This window comes from Doryrhamphus excisus, chromosome 1, assembly GCF_030265055.1.
Source record: "Doryrhamphus excisus isolate RoL2022-K1 chromosome 1, RoL_Dexc_1.0, whole genome shotgun sequence".
NCBI classification, from domain to species: Eukaryota; Metazoa; Chordata; class Actinopteri; order Syngnathiformes; family Syngnathidae; genus Doryrhamphus; species Doryrhamphus excisus.
In genome coordinates, this window is record NC_080466.1 from 18,646,082 (window position 1) to 18,660,983 (window position 14,902).

General features: G+C 39.7%; 1 protein-coding gene across 3 annotated transcripts in view; it reads left to right on the plus strand.

The window, feature by feature from the left end:
* The window catches only part of coro2aa (coronin 2Aa), a 40,417-nt gene that overhangs the window by 22,725 nt on the left and 2,790 nt on the right, over nucleotides 1-14,902 (plus strand). For all 3 annotated transcript variants that reach the window (XM_058065355.1, XM_058065356.1, XM_058065357.1), the window contains 10 exons: nucleotides 5,164-5,364; nucleotides 5,761-5,877; nucleotides 7,054-7,203; nucleotides 7,302-7,481; nucleotides 7,733-7,849; nucleotides 10,544-10,648; nucleotides 10,712-10,808; nucleotides 11,883-11,995; nucleotides 12,072-12,162; nucleotides 13,383-13,618. In XM_058065355.1, coding sequence (XP_057921338.1) covers nucleotides 5,164-5,364; nucleotides 5,761-5,877; nucleotides 7,054-7,203; nucleotides 7,302-7,481; nucleotides 7,733-7,849; nucleotides 10,544-10,648; nucleotides 10,712-10,808; nucleotides 11,883-11,995; nucleotides 12,072-12,162; nucleotides 13,383-13,618 — 1,407 coding nt within the window. The remainder of the gene's footprint in view (nucleotides 1-5,163; nucleotides 5,365-5,760; nucleotides 5,878-7,053; nucleotides 7,204-7,301; nucleotides 7,482-7,732; nucleotides 7,850-10,543; nucleotides 10,649-10,711; nucleotides 10,809-11,882; nucleotides 11,996-12,071; nucleotides 12,163-13,382; nucleotides 13,619-14,902) is intronic.

A 14,902-nucleotide genomic window follows, 5' to 3' on the forward strand; every position in this document is an offset into this window, starting at 1 on the left:
CCCACAATGTTGACTACCAGGTACAAAATGGCGGTACTGTTTAATGCCCACTTCGATCTATTGACCCCTGGCAGAGGGGTGGTCTACAAAAAAAATGCTCCTCCTATTATTATGAAACTTACCAAGTGTTGAATTAGAGCAACTGTACTTGCTTGATTTGTAACTACCTGCACCGACTCCTATAGAGCAGCGACACACAATAATCAGCACAGAAAGCTTTCTAGATCTTCATGATTCTGCACCTCTTTCTGTAGTGTTTCCGTGGACTTCCCGCTTCCCACCCAAACGGTCTGTTTAATTTACTCCACTCCCAAGCGCTCCTGAGGACTTCCGGATACGTAGGCCCGTGTTTACTGAGTGCAAGCAATCTCCAGCCCATATAAGGATGCCCGGATCGTATTGACGATAGTAGAACTCGGTTTCTAACACCAACTTCTTTCAGGGCTCAGCTTCCAAATGCGCAAACCTTATTATCTGACGCTTTGGCAACGTTTAACTCTGACAGCTGTAAATGGAAGTGGTGTATTTCCCAAACCCATTGTGGGACTGATGAAGGCATACAGTGAAGAAAATAAGTATTTGAACACCCTGCTATTTTGCTATTTCTCCCACTTAGAAATCATGGAGGGGTCTGAAATTTTCATCTTAGGTGCATGTCCACTGTGAGAGAGAGAAACTAAAAAGAAAAATCCAGAAATCACAATGCATGATTTTTTTAACAATTTATTTGTGTGATACAGCTGCTAATAAGTATTTGAACACCTGAGAAAATGAATGTTAATATTTGGTACAGTAGCCTTTGTTTGCTATTACAGAGGTCAAACGTTTCCTGTAGTTTTTCACCAGGTTTGCACACACTGCAGGAGGGATCTTGGCCCACTCCTCCACACAGATCTTCTCTAGATCAGTCAGGTTTCTGGGCTGTCGCTGAGAAACACGGAGTTTGAGCTCCCTCCAAAGATTTTCGATTGGGTTCAGGTCTGGAGACTGGCTGGGCCATGCTAGAACCTTGATATGCTTCTTACGGAGCCACTCCTTGGTTTTCCTGGCTGTGTGCTTCGGGTCGTTGTCGTGTTGGAAGACCCAGCCACGACCCATCTTCAATGCTCTGACAGAGGGAAGGAGGTTGTTCCCCAAAATCTCACAATACACGGCCCCAGTCATCCTCTCTTTAATGCAGTGCACTCGTCCTGTCCCATGTGCAGAAAAACACCCCCAAAGCATGATGCTACCACCCCCATGCTTCACAGTAGGGATGGTGTTCTTCGGATTGTACTCTTCATTCTTCTTCCTCCAAACACGCTTATTGGAATTATGACCAAAAAGTTCTATTTTGGTCTCATCTGACCATAAAACTTTCTCCCATGACTCCTCTGTATCATCCAAATGGTCATATGCAAACTTAAGACGGGCCTTGACATGTGCTGGTTTAAGCAGGGGAACCTTTCGTGCCATGCATGATTTCACATCATGACGTCTTAGTGTATTACCTACAGTAACCTTGGAAACGGTGGTCCCAGCTCTTTTCAGGTCATTGACCAAGTCCTGTCGTGTAGTTCTGGGCTGATTCCTCACCTTTCTTAGAATCATTGAGACCCCACGAGGTGATATCTTGCATGGGGCTCCACTCCGATTGAGATTGACCGTCATGTTTAGCTTCTTCCATTTTCTAATGATAGCTCCAACAGTGGACCTTTTTTCACCAAGCTGCTTGGTAATTGCTCCGTAGCCCTTTCCAGCCTTGTGGAGGTGTACAATTTTGTCTCTGGTGTCTTTGGACAGCTCTTTGGTCTTCGCCATGTTACAAGTTAAAGTCTTACTGATTGTATGGGGTGGACAGGTGTCTTTATGCAGCTAACGACCTCAAACAGGTGCATCTGATTCAGGATGATACATGGAGTGCAGGTGGACTTCTAATGGGCAGACTAACAGGTCTTTCAGGGTCAGAATTCTAGATGATACACAGGTGTTCAAATACTTATTTGCAGCTGTATCACACAAATAAATTGTTAAAAAATCATGCATTGTGATTTCTGGATTTTTCTTTTTAGTTTATCTCTCTCACAGTGGACATGCACCTACGATGAAAATTTCAGACCCCTCCATGATTTCTAAGTGGGAGAAATAGCAAAATAGCAGGGTGTTCAAATACTTATTTTCTTCACTGTACATTATCTTTACCACAGGAGGTATTTCAGATGATTTTTAGGCAGTTGTTTGTTGTGACCAGCTTGTCCTTGTCAAGTCTTTGCTCTCCATGTAAGCATCTGTTCTGTCTCATCTTTGCGTCTTGTCCATCAAGCCTATTCATAAGTAATGAGCAGGCAGGCAGCAGGCAGACATGCTGGCTGGGCAGCCTTCATCCCAACGGACCACACTCACTTATCCCACACATTCATGACATATGCATCCAGTATTTCTCTTCTTGAAAATGTCTTGTGACTATCGGGGGGTGGCATGATTGTATTACCTTTGTCTGACTGACTGATTGAATTAGTAGAAATAACAATCAACATCTATGAAAAGTTAATAACATGTCAGACACTGTCAGGATGTATGATGGTTTTAAGTATTATTACGACCACAGATATATGCATAAAACTGAAAAAAACAGTTTCTGATATCTGATATATTAAATGGAGCATTGCATCATCATTTCTATTTAGGAAGCCACAGCAGCCTGGAGGTTTTCCATTAAGATGAAATCTAAGCATAACGGCATGAAATAGAGGTTATTATACTTATTTGTCAAGCACTTCTACTGTTAGACCAGTGGCTTATAAAAATCCTCAGTCACTCCTACCTCGCCACATTGCGGTGTGTATTTTGCGGCTTCACTCTATCGTGGTTTTCAAACGTATATTATCTAATAAGTCATGCTGTTGCATGGTTGAATGCGACAAAGAATTAAGAAGCCACATTAAAATTGTGAATGCAGTATTCTACATTGGTCACTAGGTGTCAGTAATTGCTCGGTGAGACAAGCACCAGACTTAGAAAGGTTTATATTTCAAGTTTAAATGATCTCAAAACGCGTCTGGAATCAATTAACTGCTATAAAGTAGGGATTACTGTGTTGCTAATCTGGCAACTGCACATTTGATTTGCCAAAATGCCATATTACTTGGTTACAAACATTTTTGGCACGTCAATAGTTAAATATCTTCAAAAATCTTCAACCTTAGCAAAAACAATGTTTTTTTCCTAATTTAAAGACAGATGTTAGTGTGGGGATGCACGGCGGACGAGTGGTTAGCGTGCAGACCTCACAGCTAGGAGACCCGACTTCAATCCCAACCTTGGCCATCTCTGTGTGTGGAGTTTGCAAAAACATGCTAGGTTAATTGGCGACTTTACTTGCTTTATTCAACTTCATTCTTCTGTAAAGTGTCTGAGTATTTTGAAAAGCGCTATACAAATAAAATGTATTATTATTATTATTATATGTGCCCTGTGATTGGCTGGCGACCCCGCCTCTCGCCCAAAGACAGCTGGGATAGGCTCCAGCACCCCCGCGACCCTTGTGAGGATAAGCGGTAGAAAATGAATGAATGAATGTTAATGTGCTCAGCGTGTGCCATGGAAAGACATTGAATAAAAGTGGGATGACAACACTACCCTGTGGAACACCACACAACCTTTTCAATTGAAGCACGCCCAAAATCAGCACTTTGGCATCCCTACCATATGTCTAAACATCAGGGCTCACTGCTTTCATTTTATCTGGTTGTCTTTGTCTGTTTTATATATATATATATATATCCACCAGGAAGACCAACTGGCTTTTACCTTGGCACTATCGCTAGCCATGAATCCGGCTGCACTGTATTGGTTTACAGCAGGGGTGCTCACACTTTTTCAGCATGCGAGCTACTTTTAAAATGACCGAGTCAAAATGATCTACCCACTACAAAAATGCAAAACATATATTATTATTATTTGTACGTACAATGTATGTTGATGTACCTTACATAACCAAATGAGCCAATATTGCAAAACACACATAATTAACTATTAACATTTTTTGTAATTACCTGAGTTTACTTTGATGACTTGCACTGAATTGAATCAGCCAGGGATGCATAGTCCGGACAGTAGCTGCTGATAGCCAGGTTAGCCAGGCAAACGCACTTCGAAAAAGACATTGTGAAAAAAAAGTCCACCTCCCATTCCGTATGGAAGTGATATGTTTTTGCCTTTTTACTTGGTCCAGCTACTTCACTCATTTTAGTGACCATAAACTTTAGCGAGGGCTTAAAATCTCGCAATTCGCCGACTAGCTTAGCACTTTGCATCGTTGTTTACGCATGAGCGGTGACCTAAAGGTCAAAATTCAGTTGTCATCTGACTGGTTGTCCTGTATGTCAATCAAGTAACGGGGATGGATGATAGGCTGACATCGTAAGTTCTGCTGCACTTAGAGACATTGTTTGATTTGATTGGTCACCCGAAGGGCAACATTCAGTTGTCATCTGAATGGCGGCCCTGTATATCAATCAAGCGACGGCATTGATGCTAGGATGATATTTTTTTTATGTCACGCCGCGATCGACCAGCGATCGACCAGTACCACCTACGCGATCGACCGGTAGATCGCGATCGACTTAATGAGCACCCCTGGTTTACAGGGTAGATGGGTGTCGATATGGAGAGGCAGTTCTACTTTGTCTTCTTTACTCTGAGTACCGTGTCGGAACTCTGTGTCCCTCTGTATGATGCTGAATCCAAACAATCCGATTACAAATACATGTACTGTGACAGCCCTAGAATTGCATGTTTTTTGCTGAAAAAGCATCAAAATGTTGTCACTTTTTTGACTGTTTATGTCCATAACAGGAATGTTTTAAGAACTGTAGCAAATATTGCGCTAATCTCTTAACTGTAATCTCACTTCAAATACATGTACAGTTACACCCCTACTAAATAGTAATAGTAGATGTTGTGGATTCCTCCTAAGGGCTAAGAAAATATAACCTCCTTGCTGGAGGTAAGAAATGTTGCAGGCGAACCACACCCACTTGTTTGGAGGCAGGAAAACATATACTTATGTTTTGTCATTGTCCAGCATCTTTGGTTTCACTCCTTTGCTGCATACTGTATGACCACTACGGAACGTATCATATCAAGCTAGAAATAACCTTGCTTCCTTTTCCTCCTTCTCAGATGACATGGCGCCCTCAGTACCGCAGCTCCAAGTTCCGGCACGTGTTTGGAAAAGCCGCCGCCAAGGAGAGCTGCTATGATGGCGTGCCCATCACACGAAGTGTCCAGGACAACACTTTCTGCGCGGTCAATCCTCGCTTCCTGGCCGTCATCACAGAGTGCGCCGGTGGGGGGTCCTTCCTGGTCCTGACAGTCCATCATGTGAGTAATCATAATAACAAATGACTGTGATAGTTTTTTATAAAGTCTCATTATATTCAATAATTTATAGAAAATGTGAAATAAATATTTTGTTACTATGGTACCCATTATGTCATTGTATGGTCATATCATTATTTAAAAAAAAAACAAAAGAAAACAAAACAAAAAAACAACCTTAAACTGTGTTATGGAAAGCAGGAAGTGAACAAATGTAACAGTTACTGATTGTAAAAGTACCCGATGGAGGGGTAGGATTTAATAAGCTTTGCTTCTTCCTACTCCTTTTGGACATGTGGAACTGATTATGTGATGCATTCAATTGTAATCTGATGCATGTTCAAATGAAATAAAACCATTACCATTACCATTTACTGTTGTCTTGTTATGTTTCATCAGACGGGTAAAGTGGACCCTCACCACCCTCGAGTGACGGGCCACAGAGGCAACGTGTTAGACATCAAATGGAATCCTTTCAACGACTACTGCATCGCCTCCTGCTCCGAGGACACCACGGTTGGTAATCTCATACACATTGTCCGTTCACTGAATAGTACGAGGGAGTAGCGGTAGATAATTTTTTGGCCTCGCTGTCGGCTTAAAGCAGAACTTGGAGTCATTCCACACATTCCTCTGCACTGTGCTGGTAGGTCAGAATATTGTAAATCATCATGCTTTGCCTCTGAAATGATGCCAGCATTGTAGCATGCAGTTATATTAAAAACTATGATTATAATTAAGGAACCTTTTTTTTCAAGTTATACTTTATTCATTTGAATATATTTAACAAAAGTAGAAAATTCATTCATTCATTAATTTTCTACCGCTTATCCTCACGAGGGTCGCGGGGGTGCTGGAGCCTATCCCAGCTGTCTTCGGGCGAGAGGCGGGGTACACCCTGGACTGGTGGCCAGCCAATCACAGGGCACATATAGACAAACAACCATTCACACTCACATTCATACCTATGGACAATTTGGAGTTGCTAATTAACCTAGCATGTTTTTGGAATGTGGAATGTGGCACGGCGGTCGTGTGGTTAGCGCGCAGACCTCACAGCTAGGAGACCAGGGTTAAATTCCACCCTCGGCCATCTCTGTGTGGAGTTTGCATGTTCTCCCCGTGCATGCGTGGGTTTCCTCCCACATTCCAAAAACATGCTAGGTTAATTGGCGACTCCAAATTGTCCATAGGTATGAATGTGAGTGTGAATGGTTGTTTGTCTATATGTGCCCTGTGATTGGCAGAGTCTAGTGTGTACCCCGCCTTTCGCCCAAAGACAGCTGGGATAGGCTCCAGCACCCCCGCGACCCTCGTGAGGAAAAAGCGGTAGAAAATGAATGAATGAAATGAATGAATGTTTTTGGAATGTGGGAGGAAACCGGAGTACCCGGAGAAAACCCACACATGCACGGGGAGAACATGCAAACTCCACACAGAGATGGCTGAGGGTGGAATTGAACGCGGGTCTCGAGTCTACGCGCTAACCACTCGTCCGCCGTGCAGCCCAAGTGTTATCTTATTTATGTCTAATATGTCTTATTTTCTGTGGTTATACAAATGTAAAGGTGACTATAGGGGTGTTATTTCATGACTTGGGGGCTCTAATAATGTTACAAAACATACAGACCTATCGTCCGCCGTGCAGCCTACAGTAGAAAAAGTAAGGAAAATACCCAAACCTCCATGCAGGTGAAGGTGTGGGAGATTCCTCCTCACGGTTTGTTGAAGAACATGACCGTACCATGGAAGGAGCTCCAGGGTCACAGTCGCAGGGTGGGCCTCATTGAGTGGCACCCCACCGCCAACAACATCCTGTTCAGCACGGCGTACGACTACAAGGTAACGACCAAAACATCCTTCTAGTTGAGGCGTGATTAGGAATAATGTGACTTTATTTCTTTAGTAATAAAACTCCTAACCACTCGATATGTTCTCAGGTCATGATCTGGAACCTGGACTGTCCTGAGCAGGTGATCAAGAACCCTGTACGGACCCTGAGCCAGCACACAGACGTAGTCCTGTCCATGTCTTTCAACACGGACGGCAGCGTTTTGGCCACCACTTGCAAAGACAGGAAGTTGCGACTCCTGGAGCCACGTTCAGGAAGCCTCCTGCAGGTACCTTTCCTGTCCGTTACAACATGACATGACATCTCCACGGGAAGTCAGACCTCGGAGGAGTGAGTCTCAGAGTGGCTCCTGTGTACTCTCTCAGGCGCTCATCCAGCACCACACAGCCAAAAGTGACACCTCTGTCCTGGCATAGCTGACCTGACCTCCACGCCCTTTTGTGCTCGCTTCCTTCTCCGGTGGATCACATGACTTTGAATGTTACGATGAATTCAAGCTGACCTGTGATTGTTTCTCAGGAAGCCAACTGTAAGACGCACAAGGCCAGCAAGGTGATCGTCCTGGGCAACGTGAAGAAGCTTCTCACGTCGGGAACATCCAGATGGAACGACCGTCAGATTGCTCTCTGGGATCTGGTAAGTGAAAAAGCCTTTTATTATTCTTTCTTTCCTTGTGATCCTTGTGTTTAAGGATCTAAAACCCCCAAACACTCGTCCAAGATCTTGTGTATGACCGAGCAGCCAAGGTTAAAGCATTGTAGCGACAGAGTGATGACGTTTGTGCATCATCATCATCATCATCATCATCACATCTGTACAGTCAAGCTGATTCTTCCTCTGACCTCATTCTGTCTGACACCCAAAGAGAGTCGTCACGTCCGTCATGTTATGGAATCATCAGCAAGCGCTACATGTTGATGTAACACCTCACTAAGGTCAAATTGCTGGAAGTGTCCGTCCTTGTTTAGGATTGATCACGGTGAAAGAACAGGATGCTGTCGTCATAACATTTACAACTCTGCCATCTAGTGGACAAACACAATAACACAATAACAAACCTAATCAGGGCCTCACTCACAGCACTAAATCCAACAAATACACATTTTAGTGTATAGTGGAGTAGTGTGTAATAATGTGCAGTGTAGTATAGCTACAATCAATATTAATAAATAAATAAATAAATCATTTTCTCAATTTTAACATTATTCGAGCCCTCTGGACATGAAATAACACCCCTATGGTCACCTTTACACTCAGTTATTCTCTGTTTACACCACCTTGCGCAGGCTATTGGATCACTGCAAAAGATGGCTGTTGCCAGCATAGTAAGCTACCATGTTAAACAGCTACTTACTTATTCTAAACTTAGGGAAGTATTTCAAACGATCATGCAATAGTATATGGGTTTGTAGTGTCGTGTACAGGTTAATAGTGTATGGGGTTTGTAGTGTAGTGTAAAAGTTAATAGTGGATGGGGTTTGTAGTGTAGTGTACAGGTTAAGAGTGGATGGGTTTGTAGTGTAGTGTACAGGTTAATAGTGGATGAGTTTGTAGTGTAGTGTACAGGTTAATAGTGTATGGGGTTTGTAGTGTAGTGTACAGGTTAATAGTGGATGGGTTTGTAGTGTAGTGGATGGGGTTGTAGTGTAGTGTACAGCTTAATAGTGTATGGGGTTTGTAGTGTAGTGTACAGGTTAATAGTGGATGGGTTTGTAGTGTCGTGGATGGGGTTGTAGTGTAGTGTACAGGTTAATAGTGGATGGGTTTGTAGTGTTATGGATGGGGTTGTAGTGTAGTGTACAGGTTAATAGTGTATGGGGTTTGTAGTGCAGTGTACAGGTTAATAGTGGATGAGTTTGTAGTGTAGTGTACAGGTTAATAGTGGATGGGTTTGTAGTGTAGTGGATGGGATTGTAGTGTAGTGTACAGGTTAATAGTGGATGGGGTTGTAGTGTAGTGGATGGGGTTGTAGTGTAGTGTACAGGTTAATAGTGTGTGGGATTTGTAGTGTAGTGTACAGGTTAATAGTGGATGGGTTTGTAGTGTAGTGGATGGGGTTGTAGTGTACAGGTCAAGGTTTGTAGTGTAGCGTGTGACGTGTCCACTTGGTGTTTTGATGTGCAAGAGTGAAATGTGGAAGTAGGATTACGTCCCAAGCGAAGGATTAGGGATGGAGCGCTCCACGTTTTTAATACTGTACGCCGTTGGAGAGTGATTTATTTTATGCTGCTCTAGATTCAGATGACTAAATGTTTGTGTCACGTGGCACTTTGGCTTTCAGTGTTAAAATATTTGGATTTTATTCAATATTACAGACTAGATATGTATTTATTCACTTCCTTACACTCTATTGCACCAGTTTTTTTTGTGAGTAAATTCAATGTATTTTAACGTATATTGTTTTAACCTCCTTTTTATCTGATTGGTAATATACTTTACTATGTTATTCTAGCTATTGTATATTCATAATATGTATAGTGGAACCTTGATTCGTTCCAAAAGGGCCGACTCTAACCACGTATTTCTAACACATATGTCCTGTAAGCAAATATGTAAATCCAAACAAAAACAAGTTTTTGGATTTTTTATAGTAAATTCAAGACCGAAAACACTGTGGATGCTAACTGAGGTTCCAATTATTTTTATACATATTGTATATAAAATTACACATTTTATATACAGTATTTTACCCCATTTTATCATTTTTTTGGCTTACTTTACTGCATTTTTTTGTCTTATTTTTCTTATTTTTTTAATTTTTTTAATATATTTTTTTATTTCCGATATTGGTTTTGCCCAAACCATTATGCCGATATTGTCCAACTCTCCATTTCCGTTACCGATATGTAACGTGGCATATCTCCTGTGATGCAATGAACACATATGTGTTGTATACGGCATTTTTTTATAATAAAATCTGATACTGATAATTATCAGCATTGATAATATTTATTATATTATTGTCTCTCTTATTTGTTTTATTTTAGTTTTATTTTGCCTTGTAACCCCTTCATTGAAATGCATTTATTTTATCTCCTTACTTGTTGTTTTGTTTTATTTTACAGCCTTAGTTTGAATATTTTTTATTTAATTTTATTGCCTACCTTTTTTTTTTTACTTTACTTTACAACCTTCATTTTGTTTTATTGCCTTACTTTTTTTTTTTTTATGACCTTATTTTACTGTCTTCCTTGAAGTGTTAGGATATTTCTTAACAGCTGCCATCAAACTGTAGCACTTTGTAATAGATTTTTACGACTTAGCATTTCTGTATGAGAGGTACTGTACACATAAAATATAATTGTTACTGTGATTATATTTGTATCCTAGGATGATCTGTCAGTGCCTTTGTTAGAGGAGAACCTCGACGGGTCGTCGGGGGTCCTCTTCCCTTTTTACGACCCCGACACACACATGCTGTACCTGGCTGGAAAGGTGAGTTCTTATTGACACGCTCGGCATAATTGAAGTAAGAGCTTCGACTGTCTGCTCCTTCAGGGTGACGGGAACATCAGGTACTACGAGATCAGCTCCGAGAAGCCGTACATCCACTACCTGACAGAGTACCGCTCCAGCTTACCTCAGAAAGGGATGGGTAAGTGGCGCCAGACTCGGTGCAAATGTAAACAAACGTGTCGAGCAAATAGCCTGCAGGCCTTCAAGACGCTCAAACACAGTTGAACTCAAATGGTGCTTTTGTGGGTCTTTTTTTTCCCATAAGAAATAATGAAAAAACAAATAGTCATCTCTGGCTAAATCGCTGTTCAAATATCACTCTCACCCTATGGGGGTTTTCAAATATCATTAACAAATGTGGTTGAATACGGCCTATTATTAGGAAAGAATATGTACTTATTTTTATTAACTTTTTCCATTTTTGGGCATAAAAATGCTGAATGAACTCAAATACAAATACAAGTACTCTATTCATCTTTGGCCACTAGGTGTCAGTAATTGTTCGGTGAGACAGGCACTAGGAACCCAATGCATTGATATTTTTTATTCATTCATTCATTTTCTACCGCTTTTTCCTCACGAGGGTCGCGGGGGGTGCTGGAGCCTATCCCAGCTGTCTTCGGGCAAGAGGCGGGGTACACCCTGGACTGGTGGCCAGCCAATCACAGGGCACATATAGACAAACAACCATTCACACTCACATTCATACCTATGGACAATTTGGAGTCGCCAATTAACCTAGCATGTTTTTGGAATGTGGGAGGAAACCGGAGTACCCGGAGAAAACCCACTCATGCACGGGGAGAACATGCAAACGTGTTCGTGGAATTGAACACGGGTCTCGGGTCTGCGTGCTAACCACTCGATCGCCGTGCAGCCCAACTGTTATCTTATTTATGTCTCATATGTCTTATTTTCTGTGGTTATACAAATGTAAAGGTGACCATAGAGGTGTTATTTCATGACTTGGGGGCTCTAATAATGTTACAAAGCCTATTTCCAAGCTCTTATCATGTTTTCTCTGTCATAACTATGAAAATATAGCATTTATTTAATCTTACTTGGTGTTAAATCACTTGTGGTAGTTGGGTCTGGATAAACCGTGATAAACAAGGGACCAATGTAATCTTTTCCAGGATTTTCTCCACCTCAATTTAAGACTTTTTTTTTGGGGGGGGGGGCGTTTTCTTGCTGATTCGCTGTTTCGCTGCAGGTGTGATGCCAAAGAGAGGCCTGGACGTGAGCTCGTGCGAAGTGTTCCGGTTCTACAAGCTGGTGACCATTAAGAGTCTGATTGAGCCTCTGTCCATGATCGTACCTCGCCGGGTAAGAAAGACGCCAGCGGGCGTGGGAATCGTTAGTGGGAATCTAAACACACGTTCACGTGTTGTCGTCTTTCCAGTCGGAGTCCTACCAGGAGGACATTTATCCCATGACGGCGGGGAATAAAGCTGCCTTGACTGCAGACGAGTGGCTGAGCGGCTTGGACAAAGGTGCCATTCAAACCGTTACTACTTCCTGTCAGTCATATATGTACGCCACGGCTCTAGAGAGTGTGACCCGGGTGACTATTGTAGTCTTCTACATTGGCCAATAGGGGTCAGTAATTGTAATGTGGTCTACTGTTGAGGCCATAACCTCCAATGTTCCTTTCGCCCCCCACATTGGTCCACTTGGGCCAGAGGTTTTTTGCCCTTCACTCACATGTCTTGATAATTCTCCAAAAGTAGAATGAATTTTGGAGCAGCTGTCCCACATGTTATTATGTCCCTGGGGTTGTACTGCACATGTTCCATTTGTATTATTTTATTATTAAAATTATTATTATATTAATATATATAAATAGTATTATTATATTATTAATATATATTAATAATATTATAATATATATATATTTATATATATATTAATAATATTATAATATATTATTTATATATATATATATATATATATATATATATATATATATATATATATATATATATATATATATATATATATATTAATAATATAATATATATTATTTATATATATATATATATATTAATATTATAATATATATTATTTATATATATATATATATACTATTATATTTTTTATTATCTAATGTCCTATTTTCTCTTATATGTACTATATTGGGTGATACACACATAAAGGTGATCATAGGGGTGCTATTTAATGTGTAAAGGACTCTAATAATGTTGAACACAGTCAAAAGGGAAAGACATGTGTATTATTTTATTTTGTATTATTTAAATTATTATTATGATATTATTAATAAATATAGATATTATTATATTATTAATAATATATAAATAATATTATAATAATATATGTTTATATATATATATATATATACTATTATATTTTGTATTATCTAATATGTCCTATTTTCTCTGATTATATGTACTATATTTGGTGATACACACATAAAGGTGATCATAGGGGTGCTATTTAATGTGTAAAGGACTCTAATAATGTTGAACACAGTCAAAAGGGAAAGACGTGTGTTGATTTTGGACGATGGACAAAATTCCAAAACAAAGAGTAGTTTTCCTTTTAAAAACAACAGCATGCTCCTGTCTTATAAAGGATCTTTGAGTGACATTTTTATTTTCTATATATATAGAAAATCTGTGACTGTTTATTGCTGTTGGTTCTAAAAAAAACAGCAAAACTGAAAAAAATGAATTTGACTTCCTGTCCCGTCCAGGCCCGGTGTTGATGTCCCTGAAGCCGGGACACCAAGTGGACGAGTCGTACCACGACATGACCAAGGGGTACAGCAGGTCTCACGGCCGACCGGGTGCGTTGCAGCTGGCCTACATTCAGGACCAGTTGGGCACCAAAGACGGCGAGCAGGACTACGGACTGGCGGGGGAAGACAGGACAACGGTTAGCAAAGGAGAAGACCTCCTGCTCTGCTCTCCGCCAAAGACAGAAAATGAGGTAGTGATTTGACTGTCCAACTTGACTTTGATGCGCGATGGACTGAGGGGGCGTGGCCAGCCGTTTACAGGTGAAAAAAAAATGAGACTCCTCCTCCTTTGAAGACGCTTGAGGTGGCTTGAGGAGCGATGCTGTCACCTAGTGGTCTGTCCCTGGTCACCAAGGTCAAAGGTCAAATTAATTTATATGGCATATTTCCAACTGTTAACTGCCCAAATAAAACACACACCTTCCTTCACACACTGTCAACTTCCCTCTTCTATGGTTATCATCACACTTTTTTCCTCACTGCTACATTGCTATTTTTTATTTTTTTTTGCTTAACATCAAATTGTTATTTTCTGCAGGAGCTATTTTTTATTGCAGCGTTATGGTTGATTTTTTTTTTTTTACATTACAACATTATGACTTAATTTATTTATTTATTCTCATTATTAATAACTTTATGACTTAAACATTTTTAATTTATTCTCGTTATCAACTTTTTTTCACCTACAGCATTTTGACATTCAACAATTTTAATCTAAGGATACATTCACTGAATTTTAGGAAAAATGTTTTTTTTTTATTTGTTTGTTTTAATTTTAGGTTATTGTTTTTATTTAATTGTTTAAATTAAAGAAGATTTTTTTAAATTAAATTACATTTTTTTTAATGATTATGCCCCTCTCCCCCACCGTCTTAATTCTCTTCATAAAAAGATCTTTAAAAATATCTTTATTCTCATTCTCAGCAATTTTTTTTTTACTTCTAGCATTGTGACATTCAATAATTTTAATCTCAGGATATATTCACTGAATTTTAGGAAATATTTTCTGTTACTTTAATTTAATTTGTTTGTTTTTTTTTTATTTAGATTTTTTTTAAATTTGTTTAAATTAAAGAAGTTTTTTTAAATTTCATTTTTTAAAAATAATTATGCCCCTTTCTCCCACTGTCTTAATTCTCTTCATAAAAAGATCTTTCAAAATATCTTCTCATTCTCAGCTATTTTTTTTTTACCTCTAGCATTGTGACATTTAACAATTTTAAACTATGGCTATATTCACAGAATTTAGGATGTTTTGGTTACTTTATTTTTCATATTTTATTTAATTGTTTAAATTTAATATATTTTTTAGGTTATATGACCCCCCCCCCCCTTTAATTCTCTTAATATTGCTACTTAATTTTAAAAAAATCCACTCCATCAAGGTATGAAAATGGGTTAAAATGAAATATTAAGACTGACCGTCTCATTCAACCTTTTGCTTACGATGGAGTATCCCAATATTTGTCACATGA